Source organism: Sciurus vulgaris (assembly GCF_902686455.1).
Source record: "Sciurus vulgaris genome assembly, chromosome: 5".
NCBI lineage: Eukaryota > Metazoa > Chordata > Mammalia > Rodentia > Sciuridae > Sciurus > Sciurus vulgaris.
This window is the reverse complement of record NC_136465.1, coordinates 65,606,405-65,627,474: the sequence shown is the minus strand read 5'-3', so window position 1 is coordinate 65,627,474 and position 21,070 is coordinate 65,606,405. Positions and strand designations below refer to the sequence as shown.

Sequence of the window (21,070 nt, the reverse complement as noted above, 5' to 3'; positions counted from 1 at the left end):
TTTTTTGGATTGGATTATTTCACTTAGCATGATTATCTCCAGTTTCATTCTTCTTTATGGCTGAGTAATACTCCATCGTGTGTATATACCATAAAACCTAGGTCCTTTGAGAGACAGTTTAGGCCTGTTCATTTCTCCAGCATTTTGACTCTATGCGTCTATTTAATAACCTTCCCTACTTGCTAACTTACTAGATCATGGTTTTGCTTGAAAAACCAAGGTTTACTGGGGAAAAGTCTGTTAACGTTCCCACAGTTGGGGTTGAAGAACAAGATCATTTAATTAATCTTTGTTTGTATTTTTTTCTTTTTTATTGAAATTGGGATGTTAGATCCCAGTTTCTGCTAATAATGTAAAAAAAAAGTAGAATCAGCAGTGAAGCATTTTTTTCTTCTGTTTTACATCTCAGGCCCACAGATTTTATTAATCATAATCCTTGGTTTTCATCATTGGTCTCAAGTGTTTTGCTTTATTCATTTAAAAGTAATATAATCATCTGTGAAAATGGTTTCCAAGTGGCAAGTATAATGTCATCAGTATGACTGTTTTGTGCTTCTCTGCCACTCAGTCTCCTCTCTCCCACTGCTTATGGGAATTTTTTAAAAAATCCAGATACGGATTAAAAAACTACCTCAGATTTATCAAATAAATGCAGAGTTGAGGTACAAATTACTAATTCAGCCAATGGGCATATACTTTTTTGAAGTTAAAGTTTTATTTTTAATTAATTTTTTTTGCAGTACTGGGGATCAAACCAAGGACCTTGCACATACATGGTAGGCAAGCACTCTACCACTGAGCTGCACCCCCAGCCCCTTAAAGTTTTGTTTTTAATTGGTTTATAATAATTATACAGATTTATAATATACAGTGTGATGTGTTGATATTGTTTATATGTTGTATATTATCAAAATCTGTTAACTAACATATCCATCACCTCAGATATTTATTATTTGTTACAGTATTGTTTCTGATTGCTGTGTTAGCTTTTAAGCTAGACTATAAATTTGCCACCCCATGTAGGAGATTGAACCCAGGACCTTGCACAAGCTAAAAGCACATGCTCTAACATTGAACCATGCTGCAGTCTGTCCACTAGCTATTTTGAAATGTAAATTATTGTTAACTATAGTTAACCCTCTTGCAGTAGAACACCAGAACTTATTCCTTTTCTCTAACTTGGTACCCAGTGACCAACCTCTCCCAAACCTCTGATAAACAGTATTTACTCTGTACTGTGAACATATACTTTAAGATAAACAGTTTTTAGACTTTGAAATGAACAATTTAATTGCATTTGATTTACTAACTTTGATTTCTACTAGCTGAGGTTGGCAAGATGTTCTTAATTTTGAGCTTCAAAATCCATAATTTATATGCAAATAAAATTCAATTTTAAGAAAGTTTATCTTTTAGCCATGTCACTCTTAACCTTTGTTAAGTCTTAATTTTTGTCTCATTGTTGAAGGTCCTGATTAGTTCTAATAGTCTGTAATTCTATTTGGGAAGTGTTTGGGGACAGAAATAATAGGAGATTGGTAATTGATACTATTTTTAGAACACTTCACCAGAATTTTATGTGACTTCACATTCTCACTGGATTCTAAATAGATTTATGGTTAGAAAAGCATTATTCTTTTCTTTCAGTACTGGGGATTGAGCACAGATGTGTTTGGGTTTTTTCATTTGTTTGTTTTGTTTTTCTTTTAGACTATGTCTTGCTAAGTTGCTGAGATTGGCCTTGAATTTGTGATCCTCCTGTCTCAGCCTCCAAAGTCTCTAGGATCACAGGCATATTGTGTACCTACATGGCTGGTGACATTGTTCTATAAGGTGCACATGATCCACTCTTGCCACCGTGACAACTCGTATCTTTTAGGCACATTATAATTATACATAATGGGCTCATTTTGACCCATTCAAAAATTGCACGTAACACAATTTTATTCCTTTCAGTCCCCAGAGTACCCCCTCTCGTCCTCCTTTGCCCTCTAATCTTGTATGTAGAGTGTTTAGTGGTTTGCTTATATATCTGTAAGTTACATTTAATTCTTTTAATATATCTCAACAGAATTCAGAACTAGAGGCAGAAACTCTAAACTCTACAGATTTCCATAACTGACCTCCTCTGCGTAATATAATCAAACACTAACGTTTTTAGATAAACATGGGGCTTTTGCTAATGTTGGGAGTTACAACATAAAGATTTAATTCAGTCTATTGCAGAAATTAAGTTGATTTGCAGATAATCTTGTTATTAGTGCATTTTTCTGGGTTTTTTTTTTTTTTTTTTTTCTTCATTTCTGTTGGTCATTGTTTCTTTTGCTCATTAGAACCAGACTATGCATCTTCACACCTTTCTCTATTCTCACAGCTGCTTTACAGCTGACTGGGACCTATTATCTTCCAGATAAAGGCATACCCAAATTATATGTGCATAGGAATCATGGGGCTCTTGTTAGCAGTTTCTGATTTGCATAAATCAGTTGTGGGACCTTAGGCTCTTGCATGTGTTAGTGTTGTTGCCACTTGTACTCTTCCTGGTAATTCTGCACACTGTTCGCAGAACGATTGTCTTGAAATAGAGAGAGACCTGATCATGTCACTCCACTCCTTCACACTCAATTGCATAGAAAAGTAAAGTCCACACTCTACTGTGGTTTTCAAAGAAAGTCCTCAAGAAATAGCTGGGAGCCTGCCTTTCCATCCTCATCAAACACCCTTGGCACCATCTGCATTTTGGGGAAGCACTTGGTACTTCCCGCTCAGGCCATGAACTCTCATCAGCTCTTTCTCAGTACCTGCTATTCTTGTCTTAAGGGCCCTGTGCCAGTCTTAACCTCCCTGGCCAGACTCACTCCGCTTTTCCCTCAGTGTCTCCATATCACTTGGTGTATTTAATATAGTATCTGCCATACTATCTTATAATGATTTGCTATCATCCAATCAAGAAATATGAGTACCTACTTTGTATGAGGTTCTCATTGCAGGAAGATGGCAATGTACATAAAAAGAAGGAAAAGACTTTTCCCATTTTGGGGTTACATTTTAGCACTTCCTCCTTTTGGGGGGGGGGAGTCCCTCCCATAAGGACACTTTGAATTTTTCTTTTTCTTTCTTTTTCTAATTCTCCTCCTCCCATCTTCTTCCTTCCTCTTATTCACCTTCATATCCCTAGTGTTCAGCATATAGTGAGTGGGCTATGTATTTTGGATGAATCTAGCAAACAGAACTTCATACTTCATACTGTTTGCTAAATTCTGTGTTATGCATAGGACCACAGAGAAGCAAATAGAGCTGTCCCTTTCCCATAAGCAGCTTGTGAAAAGAAGGTAACACTAATATGTTTAGGAGCAAAAGACATTTGTAATGCTGTTCTACAAGCCAGAAAACTTTTTTTTTTCCTTTTCCTATCTCAGAGGAGGACAATATCCCAGCTAGAACCTGCTTCTGGTAACAGTGACAGTGGTAGAGCGAGGAAGCCGAGGAGGCTATTCGTGGGTAGAAGTCAGGGATGAAAGAGAAAGGGAATTAGATTTCTTAGAAATCTCACTTCAGCTAAAATATGTAAATGTAGATTCTGCATTCTACTCTGTATTGATTGCTTTATAAAATTTGTGTTCTTAATTCCTTACCACAGAACAGACGTGATCTCTAGGTGTCAGTCAGTAATGCCCTCCCGGTTCTTAACCATATATCCACAGGTGTGGTCTTCATTATTATTTAATTTGGTATTTTTGTTCTTTAAAAACTCCAAGAGACATCACTTAGTGCCACCCACAACACCTTCATTCAAGAATCATATTGTGCTTTTAATTCATCCTGGTAGAGAAAGGTATGGGACAGGGACCCATAAAGGTGTGTGTAACAGAATGTAGACACTGCAATGATGGCATTGTGGCTAGAGAAAACAGCAGAGTGGAACTCAGCTTTTAAGAGGCTGTAGATAAAAAAGTCTTCTATGCAAAGGACCACGGTGTAGTTTGGTACAGGAAAGGGATTTCCAGGTGGGAGAAAGGTACTTGTGAAGACTTGGAGAGCAGAGATTTGTTGTTGTAGGTATTAGTGAAATTTTTTAAGCCATCAGGCTTTTCTAGAAGCCAGAATGTTACTCAGTGGGAGGCAGCTTGTTTATGGAAGGAACACTGGACCCAGTGACCTGGCTCCTGGGTAACCTGACTTTGGCTCTGTCACTGATTTGCTGAGTGCCCTTGGGCAAGTCATTTAACCTTTCTGGACCTCATTTCTTTATCTTTAAATTGAGAGAGACGAAATATGATCTGTAATTTACCTTTCAGCTCCAGCATTCTGACTTACCTGTCAAACGAGGTGGCTCGGAGCTTTTTGCTTCGAGGACTTAGCTTCTTTTATAACAGCCATTTACTTTGGAATCTTGCCCAGTGACCAGACTTAAAATATGAGCAGTTTGAATCTTCCCTTGCCTTGGTTCTCATTTATTTCCCTTGGGTCTTGATTTCCGTTTCTTCCTCCTGCTTGTTCCCTCATTTAGTGAGTCCTTCAGAAGCTTTCTCCTGAACTGTTCATTGCCTGTGCTGACATCTCTCCTCCCACTAACTGCCACTGGAATTCATCTTTTGTACACTTCAGCTAAATTAGTCTCCCTGTGCCTCTCCTCTATAAAAATAAGCTAGTGGGTTTCCGTTGTCTTCCAAAGAAAGACCAAACCCATTAGCCCAGTGCTCATTGTCCTCTATCTTAGCTTGCATTACTCCCCTTAATATTAACCTATGGAATAGTTAAATCAAACCTAACACCCTCCTGGTGCCTTCTCTCCTGTCCTTGCCTGCACCTGGTTCTGCTTTGACTCCCCACATTCTCAGGCTCACAATTTTCCCATCTTAAATCCCTCCATCTTCATGAAATTGCTCAGGCTTCCACAACCAGAAGCAGTTTTCTTCTTCTCAACTCCCGTAGTACCCATGGCACCCTTTCTGTTACTTTTCCTATCATTTTATCTCTCCTATCTAAGCTCCCTGGTGCTCACCATAGGGTGAGGCCCCAGTAAATACTTAATGATGACTGATTGACTAATTATGGCACAATTGCAAATTATATTTGGTTGATAGAATTTCTTATTTATCTGGATAACCACTAACTAGAATGTAGAGAACAACTCAGCCTGCAGGAGTTAGTAAGTTAATGTAAGAATAAGAACCATTGCCTTAACTGTGTTAGCAATTTCCAAGTTTATATATTTAAGATAAGTAAAATCTTTTCATCTTAAACCTTATCTTTGGGAGTGGGGGGGTGTTCATTCATTTGTTTGTTTTATTTTGTTTTTGCAATGCTGGGAATGGAAGACATGCTAACAAGCTGTCTGCCACTGAATATATCCCTGGCCTGGTCTTTGTATTTTGAGTGTCATCTACCTGGACTGTCAAGCAGTGCAGGGCATCTTGCTTTACACTTGAAGTACTCAGTAGTTTATAGCTTGTGTCAATTAGTACACTCAGCAATTGTCTTGTGCTGTGAAGTTTTTGGAATGAGGGTTTTTAAACTTAAGGAATTTTTAAAATAAGCTAACAAATGGAATAATTGAAACTACATAAGAACTTTTATTTTGATAGTAGAAACAGATTACTGTCATTAGTTCATGCTATCATATAATTGGTGTTAATATTAGAACTTGTATTTCATACTTTCAGAACCATTCATAAGATTATTGAAAGTATGTTTTTTCTGTGGATTATAGATCTGGTTATGACCAAGTCAGGTATATGCAGACTCCTGGGAAATCTTGCATGCAGAAAGTGGACAGCATCCTGGTTGAAAGAATTCAGGCAAACTATGTTATATATGTTCTAAGGTGACATAGAATGTACTCCATCTTCTCAGAAATGTCTGTTTATTTTGGGAGATTGATGAGAAATAGACTCCCCTAAAGTTTCCCACTGCTCTTTTTTGTCCAGTGGCCCTTTTAACTAATCCAAGGAAAGCAAGTACATTTCACCTAAGATTAGACTACCAATAGACATTACCTCATTTTTCTCCAGATGATGTAAGATTAAGTACTAGTAATCTCCTCTACTTATAAATGTCCTCACAATAAAAATTGTCATATTGCCTCCTTCCAGTGCTGTTTAGTTCAAAATACAGTGGTTCTTTCTTTCCCCTGTATTTTTATTATTATTATTATTTTTATTATAATCAGTAACATGATGCTCAGTATGCAGGGGTGCGGTTGTAGCTCAGTGATAGAGTGTTTGCCTACCATGTGTGAGACACAGGGTTTGATCCTCAGCACCACATAAAAATAAATAAAGGTATTGTGTCCATCTACAGCTAAAAAATAAAAAAGTTTGCATATTTCTTCCACTGATAAAGGAATGGGATCTGGTAAAGATCAGTGAGAGAAATAAACCCCACAGGAAACCAAAAAGCTAAACTCCCTTTGCTCATCAAGCAGAAATGTGGGAACAAGGGCAGAGTTGGTTTATGACAAGCCCTTTTGCTCCATTGACCATTCTGTTGATTGGGATCTGTGATGTCGGTAGTAGACAGGGTCAGGCAGATTTTGATCTCTGTATTTGATTCTCGCTCTTTCTCTCTCTCTGTCCCTTCCCTTTTCTCAGGAGTTAGAGGCAGCCCTTCATAGAGATGATGTGGAGTTTATCAGTGACCTGATTGCCTGTCTGCTTCAGGGCTGCTATCAACGCAGGGATATCACGTGAGTAATCCTGGTCTTAACTATTTCTTGAACAGGGAATTAATTAATAAGTCCCAGTGATATTTCCTTTCTCTTACAACAAACCAGAACCCATCATTAGCTAGTGTAGAACAGTGTAGACTTGAGTATATAGAGATGAATTGTGAGTTTATTTTACTTTCAGAAATCTGTTACTCCTGGTTATACCAACTAACACTTGAACATAGAATTTCTTCCTCTTGTATTTGCCTTATTCTGATTTTGGTTTTAATATCGGTAAAATATTTTCTAACAAATTAAAACTAAGTTTTACTACATTTCTCTTGCTTGTGTTTCTTCTGTTGATCACATAACTGGTAGCAGTAGTATAATTAACTTGGAGCCTCTGGGCTCCCTTACGCTTATGCTGCCAGGTAAATAGCTTTCCAGTGCCTTCTAGATGTATAGAGATTTGGAACATATTTTATCTGTGTAGACAAATAAAGATCTATTAGTTTCTTTGTTCTTAGTTTTTGCTTTTGAGAAGGGGTCTAGGGGCTCAGACTCAGGCTTAGGCTGGTCTGGAACCCCTGGGCTCATGTGATCTCCTGCCTCAGCCTCCTGGCTAGCTGGGACTGTAGGACTTATTCCCTTGTTTGGATCCTGACTATTGCATTTTTTGCTGTATTTCTATATACAACTACAGGACAGATTTATAAAAGGGCTAGGCCCAGTTGATTTCCCAGTCTCTTGGCCCTCTGTTGCCATGTATTGATTTGAGTTTTTAACGGTTGATATTTTTCAGACTGTTAAAGATGATAACTCAGATATTTTTGCTGTAATGAATCTAGCCTGTTGAGGCTGGGAGTCTATGTTAATTATGTTAATCTGCAGTGTACTTTTACACAAGATAAAAAAGAGACAAAATGCCATTTTTCTCAAGGTGGAAGTCTGTACTCCTTAGCAAGAGTTACTGCTCCTGAACTCAATATAACAACTTTCCCCCCTGGAATACTCAGGTTGTATTTATAAATACTAATTAAAATAAGATAAATATGTTTTAGTATATTTTTTCATTGTCTATTTAGGATGAAGACTTGGGAGTTTCTAATTGTCTTTAAAGTGGAATTGTAATTGCACTCTGTTTATAAATCAGTTTCTTTGCTGGAATTTTTTTCACAGAACATATAGCCTGTTGTGAGAAAGTGATTTGTAGATTGTGCATTCACAGACGGGCTCTTCTTATGGTAATCCTGGTGATGGGGCTGGCCCCTCTAATTTGTGCTTTTTTTGAATAAAATTGGTTTTACCTAATCCTGCTTGTTAGTTCTTTCCAGATAATGATTACACAATTTTTGTATCAACCATTTTTCTTATAAGCACCTTTTCTTTAAAAGTCATTGTCAGTTAAATCCAACCTGTAGGCTAGACATTTTAGGTCTAGCTTTTTTATATTTTTGCGGGGGGGCGGGTACTAGGGATTGAACTCTGGGGAACTCAACCACTAAGCCACATCCCCAGCCCTATTTTGTATTTTTTTATTTAGAGGCAGGCTCTCGCTGAGTTGCTTAAGTGCCTCACTTTTGCTGAGGCTGGCTTTGAACTTGCGTTCCTCCTGCATCAGCCTCCCAAGCTGCTGGGATTACAGGCATGCCCCGGCTAGGTCTAGCTCTTCACTGTGGTAAACACACTATAATGGGTAGCTTTATATAAAATCCATTAGGTAAAACAACTTTTATCTCCTTAGTATAAGTTTCTGGAAGTATACAGTCACTCAGAAGAAATGCCCACTTAAGATTTTGTAATTAATTGCAAGACTGCCAAACACGGGTAGTTCTCTTCACCTGTGAGTCATCAGTGTATGAGAGTGTCCAATTGCATAATATTCATTACCTCTGGACATGGCTCCCTATCTACATGCCTGCCAGTGGGTACTGGCAGAACACTCTGTTGAATCAGTTTTGCATTTTTGTGCTGGGGTGAGGATGGGATAGTCCACTAAACATAAATTATCATGTAATTGCAGATTACACAATTACTGGGATAAAGGTTTAGCAAAATATGGTGTATCATCAGAACATACAATCTGGTGTGAAAAAGTGATTTTGTGGGTTGAGCCTTCGAGACGGGCTCTTCTTATGGTAATCCTGGTGGGTGGGGCTGGCCCCTCTAATTTGTGCTTTTGAATAAAATTGGTTTTACCTAATCCTGCTTGTTAGTTCTTTCCAGATAATGATCACACAATTTTTGTCATGTTCTGTAAGAAATCCTGTAATCCCCTTATCATTCTGATTAAAATCTAATAAACCTTTGAAGAAATTTGGGCAACATTGACATCTTAACAATATTGCTTCAGCCACTGCATCCAGCAAGATTGGCTTTTTATTCAAGCCTTTAATATCACTCAGTAAAAAGTTACAGCTTTATTAATTTAGGTCAGACACAGTCCTGTTTTAATTGTTGCTATTAAGAGCAACAAGGAGCTGGGGTTGTCTCATTGGTAGAGTGCTTGCCTGCCATGTGTGAGGCCCTGGGTTCGATCCTTAGCACTGCATACAAATAAATAAGTAAAATAAGTAAGTAAAGTAAAATCAAGCCTGGCGTGGTGGCATGCTGTGGTAATCCTAGAGGCTTGGCAGGATGATCGTGAGTTCAAAACCAGCCTCAGCAATAATGAGGCACTAAGCAACTCAATGAGACCCTGTCTCTAAATAAAATACAAAATACGGCTGGGGATGTGTCTCAGTGGTTGAGTACCCCTGAGTTCAATCCCTGGTATACCCCACCCCCATTAAAAAAAAAAAAAAAGAGTATCATCAAATTGGGCATGTTGGCATAATGCCTGTAATCTTAGATTTGCGGGAGACTCAGGCAGAAGGATCACAAGTTCAAGGTTAGACTCCACAACTTAACAAGACCTTGTCTCAAAATATAATAGAAAGGGCTAGGGATGTAGCCCAACAGCATGGTGCCCTGGGATTCAACCCCCAGTACCAGGAGTGGGAGAAAAATGAGCAACATTGACATTACAAGTATTTTTGAAATGTGGAATACACTATATCACTTGTTAACTTTATTTTTTTTTTCCCCACTATCTTGATTTTTCTGTTGTTAACATCTATCCTTTGCAGTGTTTAATACTCATGTTTGTTTTGTGCTATATTACCTACTTTTGTTTGGTTACCGACTTTTAATGTATGTAACAAAATTTTCTAAATCTTGATAAATATGTCAAAATATACTGTCATGTATATCTAAAATGAGCAAATAATTTTTTTTTTAAACTGAGGCAGGATTTGATTTAAATTGACCCCCCCCCCAAAAAAAAAATTCTAAAAATTGGCAACTCTATATAAAAATTTATTGTCTCAGTTTGTATAGGTGAGTCATCTGGGCCACTGACAGCTGCATATATCAGGGTCTCTCACAAGGCTGTGATCAAGGTACCAGCAGTGACCACAGTCATCTCAAAACCTATTGATGAATAATATATACACAGAAGAGCTTACATTTTAAAATTATACAACTCAGTGAATTTCACAAACTGAATACATCTGTGTAATGCACCCTCTGGAAGAGAGAACATTACTATGAATTTTAATTTTTCCATTGAAGAGAATCACTTAAAGTGATAGTAGTTATTTTGTTCCACCCTTAGTGACCTATGTGTAACTAGTGAATGCATGCATGTATAGTATTCTCTGAAGTTTACTTTCATCTCACTCTAAAAAAGAGAATTTGGATAAATGAATTCTTGCCCTTTCTGGCTGTAGGACTTAACGTACAAACAGGGAGCTAAGTAAGTTTCTTAATCTCTTTGTATATAACTTGTCTCATAGATAAAAGGGATTATAACAATGCCCAGAAAAGTTATAATAAGAATTAAATTATCTAATTTAGGAGTACTGAGTACCTCAGAATGTTCTTGACAAATTATACATCATAATGTATAGAAACTGGCATTAGTTTCTACCAAGGCAGAATATGAGGTAGGCATTCACTCCAGGTCTCTTTAACCTTTGTAATTTGCAATTCCATTCCATTTTATTTATTTATTTATTTATTTATTTATTTATTTATTTATTTATTTATTGGTTCTGGAGATAATGAACCCAGAGCCTCACACATGAATGGTAAGCACAGTTTGCAGGTTTCATAATGTGCCAGCAAACCTTTTCTGTAAAGGGCCAGTTATTAAATATTGTAGACTCTGTGAATCATGATATGTCACAGATGCTTAGCACTGTCATTGTAATACAAAAACAACCATAGAAAATGACTGATAATGGCTGCATTTTGTTAAAACTTTATGAACACTAGAATGCAAATTTTATTATATCACTTTCGTGTATCAAAAATACTATTTCTTTTGAACCATGCCCCCCACACCAACCATTTAAAAATAATAAAAAGCCATTCTTCACAGGCTATTTAAAATCCCCCAGATATCAGGCCAGATTTTGATCCTCAAGTCAGTTTGTGGGCCTCTATTTTTCTGAGATTAAATGGGTTACTAGTCTATTTCTACTAACTCAATCAAATTTTTAAACTGAAATATAGAACCCATAATCCAAACTGAGATTTTTGCTCGTTAGAGAACAGCATGATGCTGTGTCCACTTATGGAAGCTCAACTGTAAGGTTCCAGCTATGTCAGGGCCTTGCTGTGGAACTCTCATTTAATCCTGACAGCAAGCTCATAATAGAAAGTTCTCCCTCACCTACCTGATGAGGACTTTGTGGCACAGAGAGGTTAGTGTAATTGCCCATAGTTGCACAGCCTGTAATTGACAATTGGTCAGATTTGGTTCCTAGCCATTTGGTCCTTACCCACAACCTGCATGCTATAAAACAGTACCAAAAGATTTTCCTTGAAAACAAGATTGTTAGCTCTTTTTCATGATGTGTTCTTCTTTGGCACTCTAATGAAAATGATGAAATCCATCTAAAACTAATGTTATGAAATCACAAAATTAGAATTAGAGCAGAACCCACTTATAGAGTAAAATAATGGAGTATTAAAGAATCAAAGTTTTGATGTGAAGTTACTTAATTAAATCACACATGCTGTCAGCACATCTGTAATTTCTCAAGAGTACTATCTTTGAGTATTGAAAAGCAAAAATGATACTTTTAATATCTACAGTATCTGTAATATGATACTCGCATTGCCTTGTGTATAGTACTAATAAAATTACTCTGGTTTGTTGCCTACATTCATAATTGAAAGAAATGTGAACATCAGGTATAGCTTTATTAAAGTAAAAATGTAATATTTCCCAGCCAAGTTCATGGACTCTGAATTATATGCAGGAACCTCTGCTGTAAAATGGTTTTCTCCTTTCAAATGAATCTGCAGATCAGAATTAGCATCTTTGATATGAAAGGAACCTTCGCTATTATCTAGTACAATTTATTTTTTTACCCAAGAAAACTACGGGAAACAAAACTGACACAAGTACCCCAAATCGTCTGACTCCTGTTTCTGCTTATCTTCCATTGTACTCTGTTGAGTCTCACATACGTCTAAACATCTTCTGAATACTACCGTAGGATTCAGTGAGACTGGTTTGACTGGATTTTATTTGTTTTATTTAGGAATCTGTTGTGCTGCAGAGACATTCAGAATACAGTCTTAGTTGAAAAGTTTTTCACGAATTTGTTCATTTTCTGATTAAAAGTGGTATATTAGGGTGGGGTGTGTGACTCAGTGATAGAATGTTTGCCTAGCCTTTGCAAGGTCCTGGGTTTGTTCCACAGCCACCTACTGCCCTCCTAAACCTTCCCCAAAACAAATCTAAAAGAAAACAAAACTACTCAAGTGGTATTTTAATGGGTGTCATAGTTTGACTCTGAAGAAGATCTCTCTAGGCTACCTGTTTATGAATATGGCAGGACCTGCCTCCATGCAATAGGATGACTTATGTGATTGTCATGCTCAGGATCTCTAAAGACTCTCCTTGATTTGGTGGAGTCAATAGCCATGCTGGTAAAGCCCACACACTCAACTATGCTGGCACCTCAGAGCCAAGGGCAGCATTCCCACAGCTGTGTACACTACCATAGGTAATCAGGCCACAGAAATGCAGTTGAGTAAATAAAGTAAGTCACAATAGCATTCATACCAGTGGTTTGTTTTTGTAAATGTGAAATAAGGAAAACTAAGTTAGGGTTTACATATATTTGGAAAACCTGTTAAAAGTGTGATGCTTAACACAGTCTAGAGCAGTGATTATACCTGCAAAGCAGGGAAAGAGTAACGCTAATGGAAAAGCCCAAGTGGTGGCATTTAAAGGGAGTGACTCTTGGAATATAAGGAACATCCACATCATCTAAAGACCTTGTTAAAACATTGCTGGACCCACCACCATATGTGCATGCTTTATAAGTTGTGGATGATGCGGCTGCTGGTGGTTCAGAGCCATACGTACTTGAAGTACCACTAGTATGGTATTACTCATTTTCTTTTTCCCTTTCTTTCTTTCTTGCTTATTTTCCCTTCCCTTCCTTTCCTTCCTCTTCTTTCTTTTTTCTGCTAGAAAGGATTGAATCCAGGGGCACTTAGCCCTTGAGCCACATCCCCAGGCCTTTTTTATATTTTATTTAGAAACAGGGTCTCACCGAGTTGCTTAGAACATTACTAAGTTGCTGGGGCTGACTTTGAGCCTCCTGCTTCAGCCTCCTGAGCCACTGGGATTGCAGGTCTCCACCATTGGGGCCTTGCTAAATTGCTGAGGCTGATCTTGAACTCAAAATCCTCCTGCCTCAGCCTTCCAAGCTGCTGGGATTACAGGCATGGGCTACTGCACCCATCCCACTTGTCATTTTCTTTGTGCCAACTTTTATATTTGTTATTATTGATTCACTTTTTAAAATAGATTAAAGGTATTCAGGTGAATTGTTTCTTAAATCATTTTTTGATAAGTGGCATTTTCAAGGAGTTTGATTTCACATTTTCATAACGTGATTACTAATATTGTCATCTTTTGATGTTTGTATGTTCTGCAGTGATGTCATAAGAGTTCTTATCTCTTCCATTTTGTTCTTTCTTTAGATTTATTAACTTTTTAAACATTTAGAAAATAACCAACCTTTTACTTTAATTTCTTGAATGTTCCTCACACATGCTGGGCAAGCACTCTACCACTGAGCCACAAACCCAGCCCTCCATTGAAGGTTATTGAGACTTATTTCCAGCATGTGGTTATCTTGGTGAATATTTCATAATACACTTAAAAAGAATATATTCTGCACCTTTTCTGAGTAGTATTCTGAAAAGGTCAGTTCAGGTTCATAGTATTGTTGATACTTGCCCTTATTGATTCTTTTGTCTAACTCATTAATGAGAAAGAGATGTTAAACTCTCTGAGAATGATTATGAATTGTTTTTTTAGTTCTGCCAGTTTTTGTTTCATGAATTTTGGTGCACTATTATTAGATGATAATTTTGTTATATTCTTGGTGGATTGGTCCATTTATTTATTATTATGTAATATTTTTTCAAATCAGGTTTGTCTCTTATTAATATAGTTATTCAGCCCCCCCTGCCCCCCCGCATTGGTAGTTGTGCGTGACTGTGTTGCGCTGGGTGGCCTCCCAACTCCTTGACCAACTTAACAAACATTCTAGGCAGTTGCTCTACCACTAAACTATATATTTATTTTCTATACCCACTCTTCCTAGTATATAATTTTCTATCCTTTTAATTGTTTTTATATTTAAATTACATTTTATAGAGGACCTATAGTTGATTTCTGCCTTTTTTTTGGAATGTTTAATACAATTTCTATTTAATGTGGGTTTTAGTATTATTTTCCCGCTTTGGTTGTTTTGAGTGCACAGATCATTGATTCTGAGTAAATTCATAAAATTGTGTGGCCATTACCACTAATTAAAAAATATGTTTATCACCTGAAAAGTGTCTCATATCCCTCCGAAGTCTCTTTGCTTCTCTTCCCCTAACCCTGCAATTGTATTCCTCTTGCTGCTTTTATACATTTCACTATTTTAGGTAGCCCTCATCCCCTTCCCTTTTGTACTGCAGATTGAACCCAAGGCACTTTTACTTCTGCACTACATCCCCAGACCTTTTAATTTTGATACAGGGTCTCACTAAGTTACCAAGGTTGGCCCTGAATTTGCCATCCTCCTGCCTTTTCTCCCAAGTCGCTAGGATTACACCTCCCTACCCAGCATATTTAGGTAGCTCTTATTATACAATAAGTGGTCTTTTGTGCCAGAATTCTTTCTCTCAGCATATTGTTTCCAAGTTTCATCCATGTTATGGCATGAATTATTATTTCATCCCTTTTTATAGCCAAATAAATTGTGTGGATATACATTTTATTTCTCCATCACTTCAAGAATTGTGCAATTTCTTTTTTGTTTTGTTTTGTTTTGCAATTTTTGTGGTTTTATTTAAACACAAAAAAACTGTTGCCATGAACTATTTATTTTCTTCACTGGACAGCCTGGCATTGGGATTGGTGACTCTGATGGCCAGTTGATCTGCTTTTTCCACAGTGGCTTTGTGGCTCTTGGGGGAGATGTGCGCGATCTCCGCACAGTAAGATTTGTTGCATATGAGCAGCACTTGCAGCTCCTTGACCTTGTGGACCAGGAACTGGATGCCACTTTATTTTCTTGTTTCATATCAAGATCTGGCCCTTGAATCTTGCCAATACCTATGGGTTTCTGCCAGTTGTACTTAATTTTGACATATTGGTATGACATATCTGGTGCCAAATGAACTTCTTGGTCCTCTTTTTGGTGATTTTTGGCTTCAGAAGAGGTCTGAGGGCAGCCATGATGCCAAATACAGACAGTGGCCACCTCCATAGGAAGCACCGAATAAGAGCCCTCCACTTTGTGACTTCAAAGAAGTAGCCTGCTTTCAGTATTTGTGTACAAGTGTTTGGAGTATCTCTGAGAGCGGAATAGCTAGATTATATGGCAACTCTTTAACTTTTTGAGCAATGTGTCAAATTTTCCAAAGCAGCCCAGTTTTATCCCCACCAGTAGTGTCACACCCTGCTCAGCAGTTATTGTCTTTTTGATATGGCTATCATAATGAGTGTGAAGTAGTAGTATCTCCTTCCCGCTTTGATCTACATTTCCCAATTGGTTACTGATGGTGAACCTAATGTTTATTCATTCTTCTGTTCTATAATGCTTTCAGGCTGATTTAAAAAAAATTTTTTAAAGTATATCACTTTATTTCTTCTGTTGGCTTCTATTGTGTGTAGGGTTTACAGTATGCACCCTTAAATTATCAGAAACCACCCAGAATTTTTATTGTACCTCTTCACAAGGTAAACCTTTCACTTCTGACTTTCCACTGTACACAAATGGTATTTAGAATTTCATCTAACTTCCATTACATTTTATCCTATAAGAATTATTGCAGGTTGGGTTTTCTTGTTTTCTTGACTACCCCAAATAAACATTCATAAACACGTATAAAATTTATATTACATTTATGATTCTCTGCTAGAGAATGTATTTTGTGTTGATTTTAACTTAGTCAAATACTCCTTTAATTTGAATTAGCTGTGATTCCCACCCACCACCACCCCTCAGTACCTGGGACTGAATCCAGGGGTGTTGTACTACTGAACTACATTCCTAGCCCCCACCCCCTTTTGAACTAAGTTGCTAGCTTCAAACTTGGGATCCTGCTTCAGCCTCCTAAGTTGTTGGAATTAGAGGTATTTGCCGCCATGCCTAGCACAATAACCATACTTTTTAAAGTATCTTGGTTGTTTTGTTGATTTTAGGTATGCTAGATATGGTGCTACTTACTTTACAGCCCTACTGAAAATCAGCTATGTTAATTATTTTGGCCTGGATCATTTTATGTTCTTGAAGAATAAATATTTTATCACTTGTTTTTGTTTTGTTTTGTTTTGTTTTGTTTTTTCTCCTGATGCACCACAGGATTAAATCTAGGACACTGCATACTGAGCGTGCACTCTACCACTAAACTGTGCCTCCACCCCTGAAATTTTCTTATAGAGCCTTTTGCCTTACTAGAACTAGGATGCTTATTTCAGTCTAGAACTTGAGTTAACTGTGTGGCCTAACTACGTGTGCATGTGCTTCCTTTGCTTTGCAGATGGTTATAGCAAATAGTAGAGTATAATTTTATTTTTTATTTACTCTACATTGTGTACTAAGCATGATGCCATGCCTTAATTACTCCTTTGCAAGGAGACTAAGGATGCTCCTTTTTTCTCCCTAATGTATGCCTCAGAGAACGCAAGAGCCTTCTTTTCATGTGTGATCTTCCAAAACAGGTTGCAGATAATAAAATCTGTTGCCTCGCCTAGTCACAAGTTCTGCCAGTTCCAGCCAGCTGAGACTTGCTATGAAAACATAGCACCTAGGTCATGCCATCATGGCTCACTAGTAGAAGCATGTTCTGTCTGGAGCAGGCTGAGGCTCTCTGTTGGGGTTCTAAGACATGCCTAATGCTGGGAGTTGGGAAGGTGGTTGACTCATTCTTTATCTCATTCTCTATCTCTCAATCTCTAAGGAGCAGAGAGGTAATTACAACCTGGTGTCATTTCTTTCTTCATATGATACTAAACAACTAGTTGTCTTTCTTGCTATTTTTTACAATGGAAAATGGGTCATTTTAAGAGTGTTTGAAGTTTTTATCAGACAACAGGAAAAGTAGACCTTACCGGGTTCAGAACTTCAGTGGTTTAATGTTCTTGATACTGTATTCAAATGAAATGTTTCATTTAATAAAGGATAATTTCATAAAGATGGGAGATATTTAAGTCATTAAGAGGGAATTACCCTGAGCTGAATGGATGAGTAAATCAGTGAATGTTCCAGGCAATGTACTCTAGAACTGAATTTTAGTTTATACACACACAGCCATTTTGGGCAGTACATTGCTACTACCCACTTCTTCCTTTAAATAGCAAAAGCTGAAAATATATGAAAAATTGGGCTTGTTCATTTTTTTTCCTAGGGTTGAGAGTATATAGTCTTAATCAGTTGTTAAAGGGTTTTATTTCCTACGGAGGATTAAGAGCCAGGAGTGGAAAGGAGCCTTTGGTGTCAAATTACTCTAGCCAATACATTTACCTTCAAAAGTACTCCCTACTCCATCTTTAACTAGATTTATATGAGAAGGTTTATCTGCACAAAGATCTGAATTATCTTGGATTGTGAGCCCTGGAGTGCCATTTGGTTAAGGTGGTATGAAGATGCTTTAAGAAAACTTAGAGCAAAAGTGATGTAATTGAAACTGAGCAGGATAATAGAGCTGTGGGAAAGACTTTTCAAGCATGCAATTCTTGAGTCAGACAAGGGCTTCCAGACAGGTTGTCAACACAGAGCACTACACTGTTCAGACACATTGTGGGACTAGCATGCTTGTGCTTTGGAACCACACATGGCAATAAGAGTTACAGATATAATAGTGGTATTTTGAACTAAACAGTGGGGAGGGGGTATGGTAGGAAAGATAGTAGAATAAATCGGACATTGTTACCCTATGTGCACATGTGATTACATGAACTATATAAATCTACATCACGTACAACCAGATGCATGAGAAATTATACTCCCTGTATGTATGTAACTAATTAGAACAACAAAAGAAATTGTAATCCCATTATCTAATAGAATTATACTTTAATTTTATGATTTAATGTGCATTATATGCAGTGCACATTTAGGTACTAATCAAAATGTAATTGTAGGATTGTCAGTCAGACTCTAGCAAAGAAAAACATTAAGGTGCTATCATGCTGTCTTAAATATTCTATAGAAAACTTGTCTGCAAAATTCAGCAATCCCATAGTCCCAGCTACTCAGGAAGTTGAGGCCAGGAATTTGAGAAGTGCCTGGACAACAGAGGGAAACCTCATCTCTGAAAAAAGAGAAAAAGAGAATATAGTATTGTTGCATATTAGAGTAGCTCCTCATGTTTTAGGGTTTTGCACTTTGTTATTTTAACCTGAAATATAAATAATTACTCTGGGATTTTTTGTGCCATCTTAGTGATGGATCCAATTTTGATCCAATTTTGAATAATTTTCATATGAACTACACAGAGTCTCTTTAAACTTATGAACAAAGTGAGACTGTTGCCTCCATTTTACATTTATATCTTTGATAATTAAAACTTTTACCTATTTCACCAGAACGTGCTGTCTGTGGTGTAAAGTACAACAACTTATTCTGTGAAAAACTCTCAGCGTATTAATCTTCTTTTAAATTTGACTAAACTTGTAGAGTCTAGGACATAAAGCTTCATTGAGGTTCTTCTAGATCCTGTCAGCACCTTTCATAAACTTTTTTAAAAATTATTTTTATATATATTTTTTGTTGTTGGTGGACCTTTATTTTATTCATTTATTTATGTGCATTGCTGAGAATCAAACCCAGTGCCTCACATGTGCTAAGCAAGTGCCCCACCATTGAGCCACAATCCCAGCCCACCTTTTATAAACTTAGCAGCTGTCAAACTCACCTACCTCTCCCTGTTTCTACCCATCACCCATTTTATATTAATGTATTTTTGTGTCTGGGGCCATCTGGCTAGGCCTCAGACATTCCATAGCTACCTGGAAGACATAATCAACTATCGTTGGGAGCTTGAAGAAGGGAAACCCAATCCTCTGAGAGAAGCCAGTTTCCAGGACCTGCCTCTTCGAACCCGTGTGGAAATCCTGCACCGCCTCTGTGATTATCGGCTTGATGCAGATGATGTCTTCGATCTTCTCAAGGTATTTCACTAGCAATCCTTTCTCTAGATCAGTTTACAAAACAAAACAGAAAAACAAAGCAGATAGGAATTTAGTCAGAATGTGAAACTAAAGGTAATAAGAGATGTCACAGTTTGGCTTGTGTAGCTTGTGTATGCTCTTAATTGACCACGACACTGTAAACACAGCCATGACATATAGCCAATGGAACACAAGCCACTTAATCTGTATGGCAGTGTGTTGTTTTGGTTTAATTTCTAGCTTGATTTTGTGTTTCTTTCCATACACTTTATCCCTAACTGAATCAGGACCAGGAAGAGGCACTTGCTCATTCTCATCATCTTACAGAACTATAACTAAATTGACCACTGAATTTTATTTTCCAGGGTCTAAATTTGTGCGTAATTAAAATACTCATTGAAAACTCTCAAACTGGAAACTGTATATGCTAGTGAAGTTCATACCCTGTACAAGTTCCCCCAAAATACTTTGAAGACAGAAGATGTAGGAGTATCTTCCCTCCCCAGCCTCTGCAATTCTCTTGTTATCTGTTTTAGTAGTATGTTGCAGAGGGAGGATAATGCTTTCATTTATAGGGAATTCAGTTTCTTTTTCTTTTTCTTTTTTTTTTTTTTTATTGTAAACAAATGGGATACATGTTGTTTCTCTGTTTGTACATGGCATAAAGGCATACCATTTGTGTAATCATAAATTTACATAGAGTAATGTTGTTTGATTCATTCTGTTATTTTTTCCCTTCCCCCCACCCCTCCCACCCCTCTTTTCCTTCTATACAGCGCTTCCTTCCTCCATACTTGCCCCCCTCCCTAACCCTAACTCTAACCCTAACACTAACCCTTCCCTCCCCCCATTATGTGTCATCATCCACTTATTAGCGAGATCATTCTTCCTTTGGCTTTTTGAGATTGGCTTATCTCACTTAGCATGATATTCTCCAATTTCATCCATTTGCCTGCAAATGCCATAATTTTATCATTCTTTATGGCTGAGTAATATTCCATTGTATATATATACCACAGCTTCTTTATCCACTCATCAATTGAAGGGCATTTAGGTTGGTTCCACAATCTGGCTATTGTGAATTGAGCAGCTATGAACATTGATGTGGCTGTATCTCTGTAGTATGCTGATTTTAAGTCCTTTGGGTATAGGCCAAGGAGTGGGATAGCTGGGTCAAATGGAGGGTCCATTCCAAGTTTTCTGAGGAATCTCCACACTGCTTTCCAGAGTGGCTGCACTAATTTGCAGTCCCACCAGCAATGTATGAGTGTACCTTTCTACCCACATCCTCGCCAACACCTGTTGTTGCTCGTATTCTTGATAAATCGCCATTCTAATTGGGGTCAGATGGAATCTTAGGGTGGTTTTGATTTGCATTTCTCTTATTACTAGAGATGTTGAGCATTTTTCCATATGTTTGTTGATTGCTTGTAGATCTTCTTCTGTGAAGTATCTATTCATTTCCTTAGCCCATTTGTCGCCTGGATTATTTGAATTCTTGGAGTAGAGTTTTTTGAGTTCTTTATAGATTCTGGAGATTAGTGCTCTATCTGAAGTATGATTGGCAAAGATATTCTCCCACTCTGTAGGCTCTTTCTTCGCATTGCTGATAGTTTCCTTTGCTGAGAGAAAGCTTTTTAGTTTGAATCTATCCCAGTTATTGATTCTTGTTTTTATTT

The 21,070-nt window shown here is 37.4% G+C and overlaps 1 protein-coding gene and 1 pseudogene across 12 annotated transcripts in view; one reads left to right on the top strand and one right to left on the bottom strand.

The window, feature by feature from the left end:
* CECR2 (CECR2 histone acetyl-lysine reader) overlaps positions 1-21,070 on the top strand; it is a 159,713-nt gene that overhangs the window by 98,395 nt on the left and 40,248 nt on the right. For 6 of the 11 annotated variants that reach the window (XM_079140199.1, XM_079140201.1, XM_079140197.1 and 3 more), the window contains 2 exons: positions 6,594-6,688; positions 19,208-19,391. In XM_079140199.1, coding sequence (XP_078996325.1) covers positions 6,594-6,688; positions 19,208-19,391 — 279 coding nt within the window. Of the gene's footprint in view, positions 1-6,593; positions 6,689-19,207; positions 19,392-21,070 lie in introns of those variants that run through there. The other 5 variants (XM_079140203.1, XM_079140202.1, XM_079140198.1 and 2 more) reach the window with 1 other exon arrangement.
* Positions 13,782-16,546, bottom strand: LOC306661346 (large ribosomal subunit protein eL32-like; annotated as a pseudogene). Its single transcript has one exon. The product of its transcript is annotated as a large ribosomal subunit protein eL32-like (transcript).